Consider the following 23,285-nt stretch of genomic DNA (forward strand, 5'->3'; position numbering starts at 1 on the left):
AATTTACAGCACACAATTATTTTGGTAGCGTAATGTTTAATGCGGAATGCCAGTTCCTAGCTAAAGAACATTATTTTTTTATCGTTCTGATCTGGAGTGTGTAGGTACAAGAATTGGGGTAGCCTGAGGTGGAAGGTACAGGAAGTTGACCTTATCTGAGGTTCATGGCGTGCTTTTACTCTCGGGCACACCATTATTCTAATGCTTGTACAGAAGGCACTCAGTGTGGTAAAGTTCACTGAACCCTGAACTAGACTATTGCCACGCTAACTCCCAGCATTGCATCAGCTGCCGATTGTCTCATGATCAACAGAGCGGGCTCCCCCAGCGGCATCTTTTGGTACAGCAGGAAGCTCTGTGATAATCGCGAGACTGGGCTGTAGCCATGGTGAGGGTACGCGGCGTCCAGGATAAACGTCTCCTGACGTCTATCAGCTACGCACTATAGCATGCCTTGCCCATAACAAAGATGGCGGCGCGATATGCATTGCCCAAGATGGCCTCTCTGTAGCGGAAGTGTGCACTGTCAGTGGGTTGGAGGGGGGCTGTGCTGAGCATGTGAGTGCCGGAAGCGCCTGTACTCTTTCTCATTCAGTCGGGAGCTTCGTGGCAGCCTGCGGGATCCGGAGTAGGAGAGGGAGAAAGAGAATGGCACCCAACCTGACCGTGTCCAGCAGCCCTCCTCTGGGTAATGACATCCTGCAGGGGGCACTGTCATGTCCATAGCGCAATGTGATTGCCGGGATCGGGGCTGGAAGGGCAGAGAATGTCTCCAGATAGGGTGATGGGGAACTATGTGTGGTGTATTACATGTGTTCCCATGAGCTGAGATCAGTGTGTGCGGTAATGTCATCCACTATTTGGGGGCTTTTCTGATTGATCCTCAGATCAAGGATGATTTTATTGAGTGATAACAGAATTGGAGATGACAGAGCAGATGGCATGCTGATCAGCGCCTGATTCCTTTATGGCTCCAGAGATCAGCGCCTGATAACTTTTGGGCTCCGGCGATCAGCGCCTGATTCCTTTTGGGCTCCGGCGATCAGCGCCTGATTCCTTTTGGGCTCCGGCGATCAGCGCCTGATTCCTTTTGGGCTCCGGCGATCAGCGCCTGATTCCTTTTGGGCTCCGGCGATCAGCGCCTGATTCCTTTTGGGCTCCGGCGATTAAGAATGAGCTCCGGCGTGTTCGCATGTTGCCCGTGCCGAGCCTGCCAGGAACTCAGCACTGCACAGCGCTAATCACAAACAGAGAGACATTTCCTGATGTGCGGCTGCAGAGATCAGGAAATGTCTCACTGCCTGTGATTAGCGCAGCGCATTGCCGACTTCCTGGTGGGCCTGGCACGTGCAGCATGGGAACACGCTGGAGCTCATCCTTTCCTGGCGATCAGCGCCTGATTCCCTTTGGGTTCCGGCAATCAGCGCCTCATTCCTTTTGGGTTCCGGCGATCAGCGCCTGATTCCTTCTCACTGATCGCTGCTCCCCCAGAAAATGTCCCTCCTAATTACTGGTGTCCCCAAGAATTCCTTACTTATCACAGGGGTCCTGAAGAATGTTTTGCTACTTACTGCAATCCCAGAGAATGGCCTGCTTATCCGTGTGATCTCTGGGTGGGTCCTGCTGATCAGTGTTGTCCTGGAGAGTGTCCCACTTGATCACTGGATTTCCAGAGAATGGCCTGCTGAGCAGTGGGGTCCTGGAGAACAGCCCTGCTGATTACTGGATCAGCCCATTGATCACTGAGGCCCTGGTGGGTGGTTGGCTGATCCCTGGGGGCCTTGAGATTTTTCACGCTGATCACTACAATCCCAGAGAGTGTCTCCCAAATCACTGGGTTATTAGAATTGCCTTCTGGTCACTGGGGTCTCAGAGAATAGCCCATCTGATGGCTGGGGTCCGGCAAAATGTCCCTGCTGGTCACTTGCATCTTGCAAAGTCTCCCTGCTGATCACTGGGGTCCCAGGGAGAGTGTCCCTGCTGATCACGGGGGTCTTGGATAGTGTCTTTGCTGATCATTGGGGTCTCCAAGAATTTCCTACTGATCACTACGGTCCCGGTGAATGGCCCGCTAATTATTGGGGTCTTTGAGAATGACCCAGCGAATGGCCCATGTGATCACTGGGGGTCTTGGAGAGTGACCTTGCTGAGCACTGGGTTCCTGAAGAACGTCCATTCTGATCACTGGGGTCTTGGAGAATGTCTCTTCTGACCTCTAAGGACTCATGGAATGTCCAAACTGATGACTGAGGTCTTGGAGAGTGTCTCTGCTCATCACTGGAATCCCAGAGAATGACCCACTGATCAATGGGGTCCTAAAGAATGGCCCTTTTGATGCCTGGCGTCCCAGAGAATAAGGAGCTGATCACTGGAGTCCCAAGGCATGTTTGCTTTATTGCTGGGGGCCAGAGAGTGACCTGCTGATCTCTGGCATATGGGACAGTGTCCCCACTGATAGCCCAGATCCCAAGGAGTGGTTCTTGTCTTCACACCCCAAAGTGTTGTTCTGCCAGTGTTCTGGAATGCTGAATCTGGTTTTAGCACTGTATTCTCCTATACTTTTAGTCTTGGACCCTAGCTGAGGGCATAACCCTTAAGTTGGTCATCAGTATTCTAGATCTCAGGTGCACATCCTGTGGGACCAGACTTTAAATCCGTTATATTTTTTTGGTTCTCCAAGTTACATTGGTTATTAAAGTGTATTTTTCTGTGGTGGGACATAAAAAGAGATTGCCACACTGAAGGCTAGACTTTAGCAATAGTTGTATGCAGCTGTAGTCAGTGTGGTGCTTTATGACCCCTTACATCCGGGCTCCCCCTTGCATCAGCTGTCCCCATCATTGTGCCACTTTTAGCGGTAAGCAAACTAGGCTGCTGGTCTGGATGGTGGAAGTTTCCCTTCCATCTTCCAGTGATGATGGGGGTGGGGCACGCACATGATGTAATTAGTTGTTAGGAAGCTGGCAGACCTAGCGACCAGTCACTGCAGAGAAGACAGGGAAACTGTGCTAGGGACTGGCTGGGGTTCCGGATATAACGGTCACTTGGTCCAGACCACAGTCCGCCATTTAGTGATGAGCTTTAGAGGCTCTGCTCTTGTGGATCTGTGGGTTGAAGTTGTAACTTAGGTGAGATCTGATTTATAAAATCTGAAGGAAATGTAATATTTGGGGTGGTTTGAGTGCCATGAAATAAATAGAACTACTAGCCAGCATCTGATTTAATAGCAGCACCACAATCATGAGAAATCTCCTTACTATGGCTAATAAACAGACTGTTGTCAATGGCAACCAGTCCTTTCCTGTTGTCAAATTGCTAGAGCAAGTCAGAAAGTGACAGTTGCCTTTGGAGAATTTTGTTAATTAAATTTATATGTATAAGAAAAAAAATCTGAACTGGATTATGACAAACATTGGATGTTAACTTTTTGCTCATCCGTGATGCAGGGTGTTCATACTAAATCAATATTGAATTTAATATTTATCGTAAAGTATAACTAAAGGCACAACTTTAGTGGAGAGGGATTAGATCACCTGTCAGGTTTTATTGCTCACTGTTTTCCCATCAGGGAGACTCACCCTCTCTATTTGTCATATTTACTGTTCTCACTGAGCATGAGGGCCGCTTCACATTGGTGCGATGCCGGACATCGCATGTGATTTGTACCGCACTGCTGTGCAGATCACATGCGATGTCTGTGCAATGCGACTTTAGCTATACAAAATGTATGGCTGAATTCACATCGCATTCTGACCAAACTTGTGCCAGACCCCCCCTTTTTTTTTTTTTTTTTTTTTTTTTTTGTCCGCACGAGAATCTGATCACATGGCTGTTCACACCCATGCAATCTGATTTTGCAAAGCGGGTTGCATTTTGCAAATTGAATGTGTGGTGTGGTTAAAGCGGAGTTCCACACACAAATGGAACTTCCGATTTTCAGAACCCCCTCCACCCCCCCTCCAGTGTCACATTTGGCACCTTTCAGGGGGGAGGGGGGTGCAGATACCTCTATAATACAAGTATTTGCACCCACTTCCGGGCATAGACTCCCGTGGAGGGTCTACGCCACTTCCCCCCCGCTGTCTGCTGGGAGACACACAGGTCCCAGAGACAGCAGGGACCATTCGGATTGCGTAGTGTGACTTGCGCATGCGCAGTAGGGAACCGGGAAGTGAAGCCGCAAGGCTTCACTTCTTGATTCCCTTACCGAAGATGGAGGCGGCAGCACCCAGGGACCGAGGGATGGTTCGGCATCGGTTGCTGACATCGCTGGTGCCCTGGGCAGGTAAGTGTCCTTATTTTAAAAGTCAGCAGCTGCAGTATTTGTAGCTGCTGACTTAAAAAAAAAAAAATTTTGGCAGACCTACGCTTTAACTTAACATACGCTCCATAATCAGTTCGCATGAACAGGTTTGCGATTTAGATGCAGTGCAAATTCACACCGCATCTAGTATGAACCGTCCCCGAAAGAACAAAAATCACACTCTTGGTGATTGGTGAAAGATGAATTCTGATTGGCTGTGGATTGCTGCTCTTTGCAATGTTCTGTAAGTTTTTTTGTATGGCTTTGTTTATTCTCTTTTTTTTTTTTTATTTTTTTTATTCTTTTTATTTATTTCAGAAAAGTTACATAACAGAGCCTCTGGGCATTCCCAGGCTCAAGGTGTATAAAACATTAGACAAGGCATACCATACCTTACCTAATGGCCTAAACTAGTTAAACAAACAACAAAACAACCCCATAGCTTGCTGCTAAAAATAACAGGATAAGTGTAATGCTCAGCAAATTACATAGATATGTGATATACGACAAGTATCACCCAAAAAAAAAAGTCTACAACCAAGTGGGTGATTATAGGCACGTGGTCAGTCAGAGGAACCATCATCTCATATGTGAAATCAAATCAGACTGGTAGTTCTACAGGGTCCTCTCCTTCTACAGTTGTCGTTTCAGACTAACCATATGTTCCAAACCTTTTGAAACTTCAGGGGACATCCTCTACTAGAGTATGTTTCCTTATATAAGGGTACTGCAAGGTTGACTAATGATTTCCATGCACCCCCCCCCCCCCCCCTCCAAGCTGCAGAAGGCCACATGCGGAAGTGTAGCCGGAGAGCAAAAAGCCACGTCTATTCTGGAGGCCGAGCGGTGAACCACAGATAAGTGGGAGTAGCGCTGTGCTTGTGGATTTTTCCATGTCCAGACCTCTGTAAGCTGCAGGGCTGAGGCCCATTGCCCCAATTTGGGGTCCGGTAACCTGGTTGAGTTAGAGGTGACCAAAATCCGGTCCAGAATGCCATTAGAATCCCCTGCTATGATGAGTCTAGTGACCATATAAAGAGTCAGTCTGTCATACACCGTATAGAGTATAGAAAAAGGGGGCGGAATATATACAGGCAGTCCCCAAGTTACGAACACAATAGGGACTAAGTAGCAACACTGAATTTATAAGTGTAACTTCCGGTCGGAATACTATGTTCGTAAGTGTAACTGCCGCCTGTGCATGGATGTGGGATGTTCCGGGCGCTTGTTATGTTATCTGGGGCGTAGTACGGCAGTGTGGGATGTGTTCGGAAGTGCTTGAAAGTGCTCGAAAGGTATCCAGGACCCGCGTGGAGCACAAGTGGCCGGCATTTGAGGCCGTTCGTAAGTAGGAGTCGTTTGTAACTCGGGTGTTCGTAACTCGGGGACTGCCTGTATGTTCACAAAGGCAAACATCTGGGCCTCTATGGACAACAGTAATATGACAAACTGTATTATGTTGTCTTTTCACTTGGTTTCATCAGCAGGCAATACTTCCTCTCTGCTGGACCCAGCTTCCTCTTCTTTCATTGATGACAAATATGACCTTTTACATCCAGTTGCATCATTGTGTCTTGTACCAAGCCAAGGAGTCAATTTACTAAAACTCAGAATCAACTAAAAGGATTTTTTTTTTTTTTTTTGTCAAAGCCTTAGGCTTTCATTCACACATGATCTTGAGCAGTTTCGCCCCGCTATTTCAAATTGCTGCAACACGCATGGTGCTTTTGCAATGCCATTACTTCTAGTGGCACCCTAATCGCCCCGCCATTTTGGCATGGTAAATTATGCTGCAATTGCCGCAAATCACAACATGTGACGCTGTCGCTCAAATAAAGCTTGTGTTTCTTTTTGAGTGCCAAGCGTCGCACGTTACAATTTGCCGCGTGACAATCAAAGCAAAATTGAGGCACGATTGGGGTGCCATTAGAAGTAATGGCATCTCAAATGTGTTCCACGTTTTGCAGTCATTTGAAACCGTGGGACGGAATGGTGGGGATTCCGGCCGCGATCATGTGTGAATGCAGCCTAATTGAACAAGCGGCAGTTAGAAGCGGATTGGCTACCATGCACAGCTGCACCCGATTTTGCACTTTCCAGTTTTACGTGGGATACACACTATGAGAAAGTCGAAAGAAAAAATTCCTTACGCAACTTTCGACATCCGATTCAGACTTTCCAAACTAAAATTTTCTGAAGGGACAAACTCCAGGATTTTTCTCATATGTGAGCAGAACGAACAATTTTCGTTTAATGTGTACTGTTTTTGTTCATGGAAAATTCAGGTATGAAAGACTGCGCATGCTCAGAAACATTAACCACTTGCCGACCAGCCGCCATCATTATGCTGCGGCAGGTCGGCTCTTTCCCGCAAATCGCCGTAGCTGTATGTCGGCTCCTTTAGAAGCCATAGCAGGCGCGTGCTCGGGGGACCCGATGCGTGTGGCCGGCGGCCACGATGTCTGCTGGGTGATTGCAGGAAAGAAAGCCAGAACGGGGATCTGTCAATGTAAACAGACAGATCCCCATTCTGACAGGGGACAAGAGAGAGATCTTCTGTTCCTAGTGATCAGGAGTTTTTTTTTTTTTTTTTTTTTTTTTTTTACCAAAAATATGTAGAAGAATACATATTGGTCTAAACTGATGAAGAAATTGTTTTCTTTACATTTTTTTTTTTTTTTTTTGGATATGTATTATAGCAAAAAGTAAAAAAATATTGTTTTATTTTTATTTTTTTCAAAATTGGCTGTCTTTTTTTGTTTTGTTTACAGTGCAAAAAATGAAAACCGCAGAGGTGATCAAATACCACCAAAAGAAAGCTCTATTTGTGGGGAAAAAAAGGATGTAAATTTTGTTTGGGTACATCGTCGCACGACTGCGCAATTGTCAGTTAAAGTGATGCAGTGCCATATTGCAAAAAATGGCCCGGTCATTAAGGGGGGAAATCTTCCGGTCTGTATGTGGTTAAACAACAACAAAAAAAGACTTTGTCGTACAAGAATTTCCATATAATTAGTACCATCCTTGTTTTCCTGCTGTAAAACATTGAGGAAACCGCACAATCGTTTGTCCAATTTTCTTATAGTGTGTACTGGGCTTTAGTAAATCAACCCCCAAGTGTCCACAACCTGCATCAGCCCCATGGTTTCTTTATGAGATGGCTGTGGCCATAGCTCAGCATTGCTTGTCTGTTCTGATCTTATTGCTGTCTCATGCTGCTTTACTCGGCTCTATTAAAATTTTTTTACCAGTAATAAGTATAATTGAGATCCGGGAAAATAAGGTGCAGCAAAATAAAATCATAAATAATTCCACCTTTTATTAGTGTCAATTATTTATATAGGAAGAAGCTATAGAAAACCCTCCAAGGAAGGAAAAAAAGGGATTTAAGTCTTAATATTGTGAGACAACCATGTAATTTAGAAATACAGTTCAATGATGAGAAGAATATGATAAATATATAAGTCCGCTAATAATTAACTTCCTACTAAAATAATATTGTATCCGTGAAAATAAAAATATTAATGATCCCTAATCAATACAAAGAAATAAATAAAACCATAATTATTGGTGTACAAAATGTGAAAAACAATTGATTGGATATCTTCATAAAAAAACGTCCAAAATAAGAAACAGGCTAGAGGTATGGAGAAATACACCAGCAATTAAAACTCAGTCCTTAGACAAATAAAACACATGTTCTCTTAATATTCGGATATGTTGGAACCGATTTCCTTCAATTAATCAACAAGGAGCTGCACAAATCAGCCCTGCAGCTCTGAGGCTGACTAGGTGGTTGAATAATAATCCTCCCAGTTCGTAATTGATATTGCAGAAAGAGAGAAAAGAGAGAAAAATATCATTGCGCAATGAAAGCTAACTTTATGAAGTAATCTGCCTTCGGATCATATTCACTCACATTGTGTAGGAAAATAGACAGCGCTTGAGAAGCAATCAGAAGCAGTATCGTATGGTCTTCTCACCGCTAACACTGTGTGTCAGGTGACGTCACTGGCTCCTCCCGACGCGTTGCGTCACGTGACTTTATCAAGGGTAGCCATGTGATCGCAGTGTCTCCATCTTTATGCTCATACAAGTGTGCCATACAAGTGTGCCGGTTGCCAAGGTGACTGACGGTGATCATCGGAATCATCATATTGATTCAGCGCTCTTAAACTTTAATACATTCCATTCATAAAAACACTTAAAAAACAATCCCTACGAGTTATAATGGTAATAATGGTTTAAGATAAGTAATACATGCATTTGACCACTGGGGGTTTTTTTTTAGGAAACCAACAGATATTTAGTAATTAGATCCTTCCTTACATGTTTTTATTGAGTATTATTTAGTTTGTTTATATTCATTAATTAATGATGTTCTGGTAGGGATTGTTTTTTACGTGTTTTTATGAATGGAATGTATTAAAGTTTAAGAGCGCTGAATCAATATTATGATTCCGATGATCACCGTCAGTCACCTTGGCAACCGGCACGCTTGTATGAGCATAAAGATGGAGATACTGCGATCACATGGCTACCCTTGATAAAGTCACGTGACGCCACGCATCGGGAGGAGCCAGTGACGTCACCTGACACACAGTGTTAGCGGTGAGAAGACGACCATACGATACTGCTTCTGATTGCTTCTCAAGCGCTGTCTATTTTCCTACACAAAACAGTGAATATGATGCGGATGCAGATTACTTCATAAAGTTAGCTTTCATTGCGCAATGATATTTTTCTCTCTTTTCTCTCTTTCTGCAATATCAATTATGAACTGGGAGGATTATTATTCAACCACCTAGTCAGCCTCAGAGCTGCAGGGCTGATTTGTGCAGCTCCTTGTTGATTAATTGAAGGAAATTGGTTCCAACATATCCGAATATTAAGAGAACATGTGTTTTATTTGTCTAAGGACTGAGTTTTAATTGCTGGTGTATTTCTCCATACCTCTAGCCTGTTTCTTATTTTGGACGTTTTTTTATGAAGATATCCAATCAATTGTTTTTCACATTTTGTACACCAATAATTATGGTTTTATTTCTTTGTATTGATTAGGGATCATTAATATTTTTACTTTCACGGATACAATATTATTTCAGTAGGAAGTTAATTATTAGCGGACTTATATATTATTAATAATTATTGTTTTAGTGGGAATCAGAGCACTTTCTTCACATAAGAGCAGCTTTTAATTATTTGGTTTATTCCTATTTTTCACCTAATTCCTTTATTAAGGATTGTTGATATATATTTGAGTCTTCGACATTCACACGCTTTTTCACCAATTTTTACCAATATATTTTTTTCACTATCTTTTTTTCCACTGTATGCATTTTGCATTGTATATTTGATTTTTTAACACTAGTCCACTATCAATTAGTATATCAGCGCTTAAGTACTTTTTATTATTTGTTCGCTTCAATAGTGAGCCATGCATTGCAAAAGATAATGTCCAGCAGACACAACACAACATCCAGTGATGTAAAGACGTGGAACCAGATCAAGAAAACTTTTCAAACGCTTTAGGACTTCCTACACACTAGTTGTGTTATCTGAAGAGCGATTTGCATTTGGATCGCTTTGCAGAGAGCATTTGTCAGGCAGTGATGTGGTGTTGTAATGCTTCTTCCCCATCTGCTTTAAAGCAGTTGTAAACCGCTGCTTACCTGCAAGGCAGAGGCATAATGTGCTAGTCTCTGGCCGGAGCTGCGATGGCGTCACTCCCGCTCATGTGCATGGGAGCCGCCGATCACAGCATGTTGCTCTGAAGAAAAGGCGCGGATGGCCGTTCTTCAGAGCGCATGCGCCGGTGATGTCACTGGCTGCATGTACGCTAAATATCTCCTAAACGGCGCATGTTTAGTGGGTATTTACACTACTTATAGGTAAGTCTTATTATAGGCTTACCTATAGGTAGAAGCAAAAGATGGAAGTTTACTTCCACTTTAACCCCCTTGATCCCTACACTAGCGCACAGTAATTGCTTGAAATGCATGCAAATGCAGGGCAGCCCAATTCACTTGAATGGGTTGTGTTTGACCCACAGAAAGTGAAAGGGAGTATAATTCCTGCTGCAGCATGTGGACAATCTCTGCCGCTCCTTCCGCAGCTAATTAGAGCATAAAAGCGCGGCTCAACCGCTAGTGTGAACAAGCCTTGTCATCATATGCAATTGAAAATATCTTAACACCATAAACTGAACACATTCAACCAGAAGAGGAAATATATGGGAGACCTGTCAGTTTTTTATGTGGACCTTATCGGACCCTCCAGTCTCCTCTATGGGGTGGAGGGTGTCAGTGGACATGTGTCTATTGACATCCACCCATATCCGATCCGCTCAGCTCAGCTAAAAACAGATAGCTGGGGATCTGTTCGTCATCTGTCTGGCGGATCGGATCAGATGGCAGACAAGTGGTTAGTTTTACATCTGACCGCCCATAGAGGAGAGCAGGCTGTGTCCGTGTCTGCTCTGCATTAGTGGAGCGGACACAGAAAAGCCATCCGCCTGCACAGTGTGGATCTGCGGACAGATTCCTTGCTGAGCAGGCGGACTCCAATAGCCCTCTCCGTGTGTAAGGGGCCGAACACTCCGATCGCAACATTAAGTGAAGAAGCACAATTTCAAAATAACACTACTTCAGTTTGTACTTGGAGGACATCTGTGTGACTTCATGCACAAGTCGTTCCTGAACTTGTAAAAAGTAGTGCAAGAACTTTCCAAACCGACTCGGATGGAGTCGGAATTGCACCAATTTGTCAGCTTCCATTGCTGATAATAGGATGCGTCGTACTGTTGTGACCGGGGGCTAAAGTGTATGGCGATTTCTGTGCTCAACTACTGTGTAATGAATTGGCTACTGCAGAGAGTGACCTGCTGTACAGAATAGATACATTGTTGCAGAGACCAAACTCCTTTGATGACTTTACTGGACTGAAACCTTTCACAGATCACCTGAGATAAACAATGCAGTTCTCTGTCTCTACAACATTGTATCCGTCCTATGACAGTGAACTCTCTGCAGCTGATTCTTTACACCAGGAGTCCCCAAACTTTCTAAACAAAGGGCCAGTTTACTGTCCTTCAGACTTTAGGGGGGCCGGACTGTGGCCATTAGGAGTAGAAAAAGGTCCAGACATCAGTGGGAAAAAATAATGCCCCATTGTTTCAGTGGGAGGAATTGCGCCCCATCGTTGGTGTCAGTGGGAGGAATTGCGCCCCATCGTTGGTGTCAGTGGGAGGAATTGCGCCCCATCGTTGGTGTCAGTGGGAGGAATTGCGCCCCATCGTTGGTGTCAGTGGGAGAAATTGCGCCCCATTGTTGGTGTCAGTGGGAGGAATTGCGCCCCATTGTTGGTGTCAGTGGGAGGAATTGCGCCCCATTGTTGGTGTCAGTGGGAGGAATTGCGCCCCATTGTTGGTGTCAGTGGGAGGAATTGCGCCCCATTGTTGGTGTCAGTGGGAGGAATTGCGCCCCATCATTGGTGTCAGTGGGAGGAATTGCGCCCCATCGTTGGTATAATTGGGAGGAATTGTGCCCCATCGTTGGTGTCATTGGGAGGCATTGTGCCCCATCATTGGTGTCATTGGGAGGAATTGTGCCCCATCGTTGGTGTCATTGGGAGGCATTGTGCCCCATCATTGGTGTCATTGGGAGGAATTGTGCCCCATTGTTGGTGTCATTGGGAGGCATTGTGCCCCATCATTGGTGTCAGTGGGGGGGGGGGGAGTTATGCTCCATTGATGGTATCAGTGGATGAAATAGTTCCCCAAGGGCTGGATAAAAGGAAGCAAAGAGTCGTATCTGGCCCCGGGCTGCAGTTTTGGAGACCACTGCTTTACACTGTTGGTGGCAATCTGATATACTTGGTACACAGTGGAGAGATTTTCGTAATGTTATTTCCTCCTTTTGGCTGAGTGTTCAGAAGGCTTTTTCTCTTAAATTTAAACCCACCACTCCTCTGAGTGCAATCTGCATTCCGATTGCTTTTCAGAGGCATTTGACAAATGGTGGGGAGGCAATATGATGCCTCCTGACTGCCTCTGATTTTAACCTCATTGTTGCAGAACAAATGTGCTGCACCTGCATGCATTGCACACGGTTGTGGTGTGTTTGTGGTGCTTCCCCACTGGCCACAGTTTGGAGACCACGGTTCTAGACAATACGTTTCTAATCGCTGTACTCCTGTAAACATTTATAATAATGCACCAAAATTAGCTTGTTTTACACCGGATATTTCTGCCTGCTTCTGGCAAAAGGATCCGGCATAGATAGGAGCATTTTTATTATGCCTGTGTGCATCACGCGGTGCCAAACTGATTTGAAAAAAAAGGTTCCTGCGCTATTTTTTGCGATTTCAGTTGCACCTTGCATAGACATCTGTACATCAAGTCACACTGACACGCAACTTTAAAGTCAGATTCAGTGTGAATGGGGGCTAAACCTTTGTTATTTTAATAAAAAAAAAAAAGTGGTATAGTTACCTGCTCTGTGCAGTGGTTTGCACAGAGCAGCCCGATCCTTCTTTTCTGGCGTTCTCCACCAGTACCTCGGTAGTGCGGTCTCACTCTCGGGCTGCTCTGTCTGTGTCTGTTGACACAGACTGGGCAACTCGGCCCCGCCCTCCACTCCCCCATCACAGCAATTGATAGCAGCGGAAGCCAATGGCTCTGCTGCTTACAATCTGCCCAATGAGGAGGGACACAGGGGTGAGAGCCGCTGCTCTAGTGCATGTCACTGGATTGGATTGGGCTCAGGTAAGAATAAGAAGGAATGGGGGGGGGCGCTGGGGGGATCCTGCAGCAGAGAAGGTTTTTTTTCTTAATACAAAGAATGTGTTCGGGCCCTTTCAGACTTGCGATCCGTATCCAGCCATCCGCTTGCTCAGCAGAGATCGCTCTGTTGATCCCCGCTGAGCCGACGGATAACAAGTCTGTCTCTGCACACTGTGTAGAGACGGACCTGTCAGAGAGACCGCTCTCCTCAATGGGGGGATCGGATTATTACAGACCGCCTGTCCGTTTTCATTCGATCCGCCAGGCGGATGGAAAAATAGGACTTCCATCCGTCCTGGATTTTGCGGATCGCATGTCAGTTGACATGTCACCGCTGACATCTGTCGCTCCATAGAGATGTATAGAGCGACCGTTCAGATCCGCTGAAAAAACTGACAGGTGGACCTGAACGGTCCGTACGTGTGAAAGGGGCCTTAGGGTAAAAAAAACTTGAGGCTTCAGAACCACTTTTAATGTTGTAGCTTAATTGTTCAATTTTGTGCTTCATGTGCTCTTTATACGGCTTTCCCAGGTTTTCTTGCATATCGTGCACACTGTCATTGCTCATAGGCTTGGACAGGTGCTGTGCTTTTAGAGCACTTGCTTTGATGTCTTTCTGTATAAGGCTTCTTATTATGTTTTGTAGTTTTATTGTGTCCTGGCTGACCGTACATCTGGCTGTGTATTCCAGACTCAGAAATCTCAAGGACGTGACTGTTCTGCATCAGCTGTCTGCGTGTTGGTTCAGAGACCTTAAGGGGGAAAAAACCTGACAAGCGTGTAAACGCACAAGAATGGCTGAATACACACACTGTGCTGGTTCTCTGACCCAACTGTCCTGTATGGTATCAGGAGGATGACAAGACCCTTCAGATCTTGCAGATCTGCAGACACTGGGGGGAATTTACTAAAACTGGTACACACGGAATCGGATGCAGTTGTGCATGGTATCCAATCAGTTTCTTGGTTTTATTGTTTAAAGCTTTGGGAATTTTAGTTTTTTATTTTATTTTTTAGAAATAATAATTACCTCGGACCTATGCTGCATCTGTCCCCTGCCGGAGAGCTGAGTGGTCAAACACTGCTGATCACTCAGTTCTCTGTGATATCCATGATCCATATGGTCGCGATCTTTCCCCAGCCTGGACCGGTTCTGAGACGTCAGCTGACAGCAGGCTTCAGCCCGTTGTCTGCTGAAAACGGGTCACAGGATTGCAGAACGAACTGCACTCCTGTGATCCATAGAAGTACAGCCAAACAAGCTTTGGCTGTCCTTCCCCTTTAAAAGGGTTCTAAGGGTAGAAGGTATTTGCCTTAAAAGAGATGTTGTGTTTTTTTTTTTTTGCACCTGTCCCCTGACACCTCTAACACTGAGAACTAATGCCGTGTACACACGATAGGTTTTTTCCAACGAAAAATGCTCTATAGGAGCTTGTTGTCGGAAATTCCGACCGTGTGTAGGCTCCATCGGACATTTTCCATCGGAATTTCCGTCACTCAAAATTTGAGAGCTGGTTCTCAAATTTTCCGACAACAAAATCCGTTGTCGTAAATTCCCGATCGTGTGTACACAAATCTGACGCACAAAGTTCGACGCATGCTTGGAATCAAGCAGAAGTGCCGCACTGGCTATTGAACTTAATTTTTCTCGGATCATCGTACGTGTTGTACGTCACCGCGTTTTTGACGCTTGGATTTTCTGACAAGATTTGTGTGACCGTGTGTATGCAAGACAAGTTTGAGCCAACATTCGTCGGAAAAAAAAAAAAAGAATTTTGTTGTCAAAATCTGATCGTGTGTACGGGGCATAAGCGATCAAACATCGCTGTGAGTAGAGAGCTGCACCGCTCCCGCTCACTGGAGCGCTGAGCTGTGAAGAGGGCGGGAGCGGCCAGCTCAGACTCTCAGCGGCTCGCTTAGAGGCTGAGCTGGGTGCCGGTCCAGGCATGTGAGTGGATCCCGACTCCATGGTTGCGATCTTGCGCAGGCTCTGTGACATCAGCCGACAGCGGGCTTCAGCAAGCTTGACATGTTTGTTATTTTAAAAAAATCCTTTAGAATCACTTTATTTGAACAAGCTGATTGGTTACAATGCACAGTTGCATCAGATTCTTTGTGCTTCAGTTTTAGTAAATTTCCTCCATTGTGTCACTGCCCCACCTCCTGCAGCTTTTTGGATTTTTGTGAATGTTATCAGATTTGTGATCGCCACCATAATCCATCACCCTCTGTCAGGCCATTTGGGTGCCATTCATTTTCAATGGCACCTAAATGTGGTGCAGTTCAGCTGCAATTATTGTGACAAATTGCAAAGCTTATTGCCCAAAGAAGCTCCAGCTCCTTTTTGGGCTACAAGCATTGTTGTGGTTTGTTGCGATTGCTGCACGTTAATTGCTGCAAAACCGCTAAAACTAGAAAAAAAAGTTTTTGGCGTGACATACGCTTTGTTTTTAAAACATTGTAGTTTTTATGTTTTATCTTTGCTGGAATAGGTCTTTAACCACTTCAGCCCTGGAAGATTTTACCCCCTTCATGACCAGGCCATTTTTTGCGATACGACACTGCATTGCTTTAACTGACAATTGCGCGGATGTGCGACGCTGTACCCAAATAAAATTGATGTTCTTTTTTCCCCACAAATAGAGCTTTCTTTTGGTGGTAATTGATCACCTCTGTGGTTTTTATTTTTTGCGCTATAAACAAAAAAAGACAATTTTGAAAAAAAAAAAAACTGTATTTTTTACTGTCTGCTATAAAACATATCCAATAAATATGTAAACAAAAATCTGATTTCATCAGTTTAGGCCAATATGTATTCTGCCACATATTTTTGGTAAAAAAATCCCAATAAGCATATATTGATTGGTTTGCGCAAAAGTAACCAATCAATATACGCTTATTTCGATTTTATTTTTTTTATTTTTTACCAAAAATATGTAGAAGAATACATATTGGCCTAAACTGATGAAGAAATATTTTTTTTGGCTATTATAGCAAAAAGTAAAAAATATATTGTTTTTTTTTTTTTTTTGGTTGTAATGCAAAAAATTAAAACCACAAAGGTCATCAAATACCACCAAAAGAAATCAATTTTGTTTGGGTACAGCGTTGCACATTCGAGCAGTTGTCAGTTAAAGCGACGCGGTGCCGTATTGCAAAAAATGGCCTGGTCATTAGGGGAAAATCCTTCCGGTCCTTAAGTGGTTAAAGACGTAAAATTACTTGCAGATCTTGCCAACAGGGCATCATTTCTACTTTTGTTTTACAGAGATCGATCGCGGCTGATTAATGGACGGAACAATGCATAATGCAAAACAGCTTATAGTCCTAAAATAAAGCCAAACAGCCATTTGGAAAGATTCTAATGGCCTCTGTAATCGGTTCTCCTTTATTGTTGATGACGATCTAGCTGCTCTCCATTAGCACTGCATTCTAGGATGTTCCATAGCAATAAATGTTACCGTACCTCACTGGGCGTTTCTGATATTGTATTTTGGATCATATAGCCAGTATTACAAGAAAAAAAAAAATAATAATAAATTGGCTGATGCTACCAATCAGCTATAAGCATTTCAGATGGGCTATACAGTGTGTGTATGTGTGTGTGATATATATAAACTAAAGTGAGAAGTTTCTTATTTAAAAATGACTACATATATACACTGCTCAAAAAAATTAAAGGAACACTTTTTAATCTGAGTATAGCATCAAGTCAAACTCCTGGGATATTGATCTGATCAGTTTCAGATGCTTTGGTGTTAATGAAATTAACAGGTGCACTAGATGGGCAACAATGAGACGGCCAACATGGTTTTACAGGTGGAGGGCACTGACATTTTTTTTCCCTACTCATCTTTTCTGATTGTTTTTTACTAGTTTTGCATTTGGCTAGCGTCAGTGTCACTATTGGTAGCATGAGACGATACCTGGCCCCTTTAGAGCTGTGATGGTGAATCTTGGCACCCCAGATGTTTTGGAACTACATTTCCCATGATGCTCATGGACTCTGCAGTGTAGTTGCGCATCATGGGAAATGTAGTTCCAAAACATCTGGGGTGCCAAGGTTCGCCATCACTGCTATAGAGGTTGCACAGGCAGTCCAGCTCCTCCAGGATGGCATATCAATACGTGCCATTGCCAGAAGGCTTGCTGTGTCTCCCAGCACAGTCTCAAGAGCATGGAGGAGATTCCAGGAGACAGGCAGTTACTCTAGGAGAGCTGGACAGGGCCGTAAAAGGTCCGTAACCCATCAGCAGGACCGGTATCTGCTCCTTTGTGCAAGGAGGAACAGGATGAGCACTGCCAGAGGCCTCCAAAATGACCTCTAGCAGGCCACTGGTGTGAATGTCTCTGACCAAACAATCAGAAACAGACTTCATGAGGGTGGCCTGATCGCCCGACGTCCTCTAGTGAGCCCTGTGTTCACTGCCCAGCACTGTGGAGCTCGACTGGCATTTGCCATTGCACACCAGAATTGGCAGATCCACCACTGACGGCCTGTGCTTTTCACAGATGAGAGCAGGTTCATCCTGAGCACATGTGACCGACATGAATGGGTCTGGAGAAGCCGTGGAGAATGTTATGCTGCCTCTAACATCTTTCAGCATGGCTGGTTTGGTGGTGGGTCAGTGATGGTCTGGGGAGGCATATCCATGGAAGGACGCACAGACCTCTACAGGCTAGACAATGCCACCCTGACTGACTGCCATTAGGTATCGGGATGAAATCCTTGGACCCATAGTCAGATCTGGGAGGAAATACCCCAGGACACCATCCGTCGTCTCATTAGGAGCATGCCCCAACGTTATCAGGCATGCATACAAGCACGTGGGGGCCATACAAACTACTATATATATATATATAGTGTGTGTGTGTGTGTGTGTATAGCTATAGTATATCATACACAAATACAGCCAGTGTAGCAGCGCTGTGGATTCTTCCTGTAACTCTGTCCTTCAATGACTTTCCTCATTCAGAAATTTGGATACAAGCTCCTACAGTAAATTAGGCTGTCATCCACACATAACAGAGGCTGTTCTTCTGCCGATTTATATTGTGAAACTGTTGAAGTGAACTGCTCTGCTGCTTATGTGTATTCACAATATGTTTTCCATCAGATGTTCTTTTGTGTAATGTTCATGGTATATTACGCTTTAATAGCTTTAATGGGGTGTCTTATGTAAATTTAATTACAGGTTTCATTGTGGAATAGTTATTGGGAACTTAGGCAATGCATGTAAAGTGAACATTTCTCACTGTCAGGATTACCAGAATGCCTGCTTGTACCTCCCATTAACTTCATGGTTGCCCTGGGACCCCCAGATCCTTGGGCGCTCTTATTTTGAAGTATCCGCTTTCCTTTTGGCTAAGATAAAGTGTAGTAATTGTTCTTATCAGTTTTTGAGATGGAGAATGCTGGTGCCTCTTGTTGAGTAGGGGCGCTGTTTAGAGTTCCGCCTGATATAGTTTAGGTACGGAATAGTGGGATGAACCCCTTTCCTCCCAGGCGCAGTCTGGCCTGAGTCCCATAGGCTTGTTCCCGGTTGATGGCAAAGTTCTTCCTAAGTTCTAATGCCTTCCTGGTAGGAATGGGGCTACATTGTTTTGGCCAGGGGCTGGGCTGAGAGAAGCCTGCGGTGTATGTGCCCCTGGAGTGACAGTCCAGGGGTGCCAAAATTTCTCATGGTGGGGAGCTCACTATGTGTTTTTCAGTATCCTGGTCATTACATCATTGCATGCTCTTTTCTCACCTTCCTATAGTGCCGCGCCTTTTGGCTAGGTCTAGAGGATTTTTTTTTTTTTTATTTCCACCGAAAGGCCCATCGTGGTGTGGTACTTTAGCCCTAAAGCCCTTATCCACTTCCCCCTCCTCTTTGTTTTTTTATTATATTATTATTTTACATAATTTATATAGCTAGCGCCAACAATTTGCACAACACTTCACAACGTTTTGTTTGTCACAAAACGTTTTGCATAGCACTGTATTCACTTTCACTTCCTGATTTTAGTAGGGTGTAGGCCCTCTGGCCTAACCTGAAAATCTTTGGGGGGGGGGGGTACACGGCATGTGACCTTTTAGTCAGGCTTTCCCCCCTCCCATGGGGTCTCCCTTCGGGGGAGCCCTACCTAGTACAGTGGTGGGCCTTGCCTCGGGCGAAGAAAGGGTTCTGCCTGGTGACGGCTGGATTGACCAGGGAGTATCCCAGTCCCTGTAAGGAGATTTGTGCCCTGGGGGTTCAGGGCTAGTGTCCTTTCTCTTCAGAGGAGAGCCATGTGTACACCCTGTGTACTTTTGTAAGTTCACTTTTTATATGTACTGGGCGTTACGTGAATGTGTTCCACTACACTGCAGAACCGCAGCTTTCTTGACTGGTGTGCACCCCCTTCTGTAACACTGTATATACCATACCTGGTGCTCCGGGAGGCTTAGACACGGCTACTCCAGTGATCTCCATTTGCTTCCAGGTCCTGTTCTGAAAAGCCATCCTGATGCATTGTGAACACAGGAGGTTGGCTGCTCAGCAAGAACACTATTCAGAGAATGCTTTGCATTTTCTGGTAGGACAAGGTGGATTGGAAGGACAGTGTTGTTCCGCTTTTACTGTAAAGCCTCTGACACACCCAGGTTTGTTGGATACCAGTGCTGTGGTTTCTACCTGCCATATGTCCCTTCTGTGTCCCTATAAAACTGTAGTGGTCAGCTTGTGATACCACAGAAATCAGCGGGGTCATGTATGTCAATTAGAACTCTTCATTAACAGGCTGGCTGGTTCAATCATCTTTCTTTGCAGTGACAAGGCATAAACTCTGGGTGTGTGCAAAAATGTGCTCTCTTGATCCATTATTCAACAGGAGATGCAGAATTTGCACTGGTAGAACCTGTTTTTTTTTAATACAAAAGGTTAGAAGTAGAAAAGTAGAAGGAATTGTTCAGATCATCCAGTGGTACAAATTACATCCATATCACTGTTGGCAATACACTGTACATAAATATAATAAAATAAGAAAAACTCCATAAAAATAAAGTAGAACTGTGGCCAGGCTATGGGCATTGACATGATTATTAAAGTGTATGTATAACCAAACTTTTTTCTTTATTCTTGGATAGAGTATGAACAGATTCAAACCGTTGGCAGTTTATTTTTTGATGTACTGTTGAGGAAATTTTCCTTCACTTCCTATCCCAGAGATGCAACAGGAAGTTATAGGAAATCTCTGAAAGTAATGGAATTTCTCCTCTTCAAGCTTTTTTATACTGATGCATTTTTGGGGTAAAAAAGAAAAATACATGATGTCTGCATTTGAATCCTATGAAGCTCTTTACACTAATAGTGTAGTGTGTTTTTAAAGGTCCTTCATGCTGCTTTTTTTTTTTTTCCCATCCCCTCCACCGTTCTCCCACCATCCCCCTCCACAATGACAGTGTGCAATGAGGGGGGCGGGTTTATGCACTCCTTGCTTCTCCTCATTGGCTACAGACAACTGGCAGCTGAGCCAAAACTTCCACATGGTGCCCCGTTGGAGAAAATTTCAGTAAAAAACAAAAAAAACACTGAAGTTGATTTTTTTGGCCCATAAACGCATTTTTACATACAATATTTTGGTAAAATATAAAAGATGAGGTTGTACCGAGCAAATCAATACCAAACATGTCAAACCTTAAAGTGGTCGTAAAGTGGCCACTTTCAGAAATTTACATAATCCGTTCTGTCTCTAATGCAGTGCCCCCCTGTGTCTGCGTTTTCATGTCAAAAACGGAAATGTCGGGACTGTCAATAGGTGACACGCAGAGAGGAGGGGCGACAGAGGAGACAGACACAGGATAGCAGGCTGCGGATGACGGACGCACGCAAACAGACTACGATGTCAGGGCTCAGCAGCCATGATTATCGTGATCTGTTTGCAGAGAGGAGGGGATAGCCAGGCAGGATCAGCCAGGTATTACAGGTGTTACATGGCTCCAAATTACACAGCACAAGCATTGTGCTGTGTAATATGCTTTAAAGGAACAGGATTTTTTTTTTAATTTGTCTCCTTGTATGTTTAACAACTTCAGCTCCTAAAGGTTCACCCCCTCTTCATGACCAGGACATTTTTTTTGTGATATGGCATTGTGATTGCGTTACTTTGGCAATTGTGCAGTTGTGCAATGCTGTACCCACAAATAGAGCTTTCTTTTGGTGGTTCTTTTGGTGGTATTTGTTGACCTCTGCGGTTTTTATGTTTTACGCCATAAGCAAAAAAAAGACCGACAATTTTGAGAAAAAAAAAAATATATATATATTTTTTACTTTCTGCTATAAAACATACCCAATTAAAAATGTAAAAAATCAAATTTCTTCATCAGTTTAGGCCAATATGTATTCTGCTACATCTTTTTGGTTAAAAAAATCCCAGTAAGTGTATATTGATTGGTTTGCGCAAAAGTTATAGCGTCTATAAACTATGGGATATTTTTATGGAGTTGTTATTTATTTATTTTTACTAGTAAAGTGATGGTTTTTGGGGATCAGTGACAATACAGTGATCAGTGCTAGAAATAAATTCACTGTACTAATGACACTGGCAGGGAAGATGTTCACATCCTGGGCGATCAGAGGGTTAAATGTGTCCCTAGGGGGTTGGTTCTAACTGTGAGAAGACAGAGATCCGTGTTCCTGCTTAGCAGAAACACAGGTTCTCTGTCTCCCCTACTAGCAGTTTGGCGATCTGCCTTATTTACAGAGGCAGACCATCGTTCTGCCTCTCTCGTCCACCAAACCTGCTGATTCACTCCTGCTGTGTCCAGCCCACCTTGACAATGGTCAAGGTGAGCTGTTTTGGGAGAAAAGACACAAATCGGAATTAGCCAAGTAACCCTCTGCCGTCACAGTGAACAGGTTCTTGTCTTTTGCATCCATCTTCTGATTCAGCCGCATATGCCCAATAAAATATTTTCCTATTTTGTTTTGCATAGAGCAGAGAAAGCTTAGAACCTCTGTTAGGTTTTATTGCTTCCTGGGAAACGAATGGGTCCTACTCATGTCCTCCTTGTTGACACCAGGAGCTTCACTCATACCTCAACCATTTACTAACAATTGAGGTATCAAATATCAGTGAATTAGCCCTGTAAGAGCTATATAGCCTTTGGCATCTGAGCAGACAATCCAAATCAGTTGGTGGACATGATTCTGAACAAATACAAAGCTAATGTTCATTTTGTAACTTCCCAAACTTCCTTCACAGAGTAGAAGGCTTTATTTATCTGATTCACCAATTTATTGGTAGATTTTATCCATCGAATTGCTCTGTAACAAGGATCTGCATTACAGCAAACCTCATAGATTACATTCACTATAACGGGATTTGGTGTCAATAGGCTCTATTCACAAAGCTATCACACAAGGATAAGGATCCTTATTTTCCAATAAGTGATCATTTTGCTAGTTGTAAAGAATAATATTGTAATGGGGGAAATCTATCCTTCTATCAATTATGGCTTACCTGTTGCTGCTGAAATTGTTCACTTTTTCATCTCTGGTGGGTGAATGAATTCGTAAAGTTAGTGCTACACGATCAAAGTCCATCCTAACTGGTGGCTGTAGAGATGATAATATTCCAGGGATGATAACGGCCATCCTTCCATAATTTGGTAGATCAAATGCGGACTGTAGGTGAGAGAAGAAAAGTTAGATTTATCAAAGGGTTTCTTAAAGGAAATGTTCTTAAAACAGAGTTCCACACATTTAAAAGTCAGCAGCTACATAATGTGTAGCTGCTGACTTAATAATCAGGCACTCACCTGTCCCAGGGTCCAGCAATGCGGGTGCAGGAAGCCTCGCTCCTCTCCCCCTCCTCTCCGAGGTGCCGGCATTCTATCCATATGATGATTGACCCTGGCCCGGCAGAGTGGACATGTTCTGCTCTGTTCCATCCACCTGGTGATGCAGTCGTTGTGGAATTGGTGAGAACAGGGCAGTCTAGAGGTTTTGTCTTCCTTTTCTATTTCCAGCAAACAGATGCTGCATTCACAGCTCATCTCTAGCCTAATTTTCATAATAAATATGACCCAGCAGATTGAATGAAAAAAACAAAACTGACAGTTTGCTGTACCAACACAAGGGATGTTATGACCAGAAAGCCGATGGCCAGCTCTACAAATGGTACTGGGGTGAGGCCAACGGGTACGTCATTTTGCGGGAAGTGCCTCCAGGTCGAAAT

At 44.1% G+C, this 23,285-nt stretch overlaps 1 protein-coding gene across 4 annotated transcripts in view; it reads left to right on the forward strand.

Moving 5' to 3' along the window:
* The first annotated feature begins 531 nt into the window (after positions 1 to 531).
* The window catches only part of EPRS1 (glutamyl-prolyl-tRNA synthetase 1), a 151,055-nt gene continuing 128,301 nt past the window's right edge, over positions 532 to 23,285 (forward strand). For all 4 annotated transcript variants that reach the window (XM_073628361.1, XM_073628363.1, XM_073628362.1 and 1 more), the window contains exon 1: positions 532 to 688. In XM_073628361.1, the coding sequence (XP_073484462.1) occupies positions 649 to 688 (40 nt within the window). In that variant the 5' untranslated portion in view covers positions 532 to 648. The remainder of the gene's footprint in view (positions 689 to 23,285) is intronic.

Source organism: Aquarana catesbeiana, linkage group LG04 (assembly GCF_042186555.1).
Source record: "Aquarana catesbeiana isolate 2022-GZ linkage group LG04, ASM4218655v1, whole genome shotgun sequence".
Taxonomy (NCBI): domain Eukaryota; kingdom Metazoa; phylum Chordata; class Amphibia; order Anura; family Ranidae; genus Aquarana; species Aquarana catesbeiana.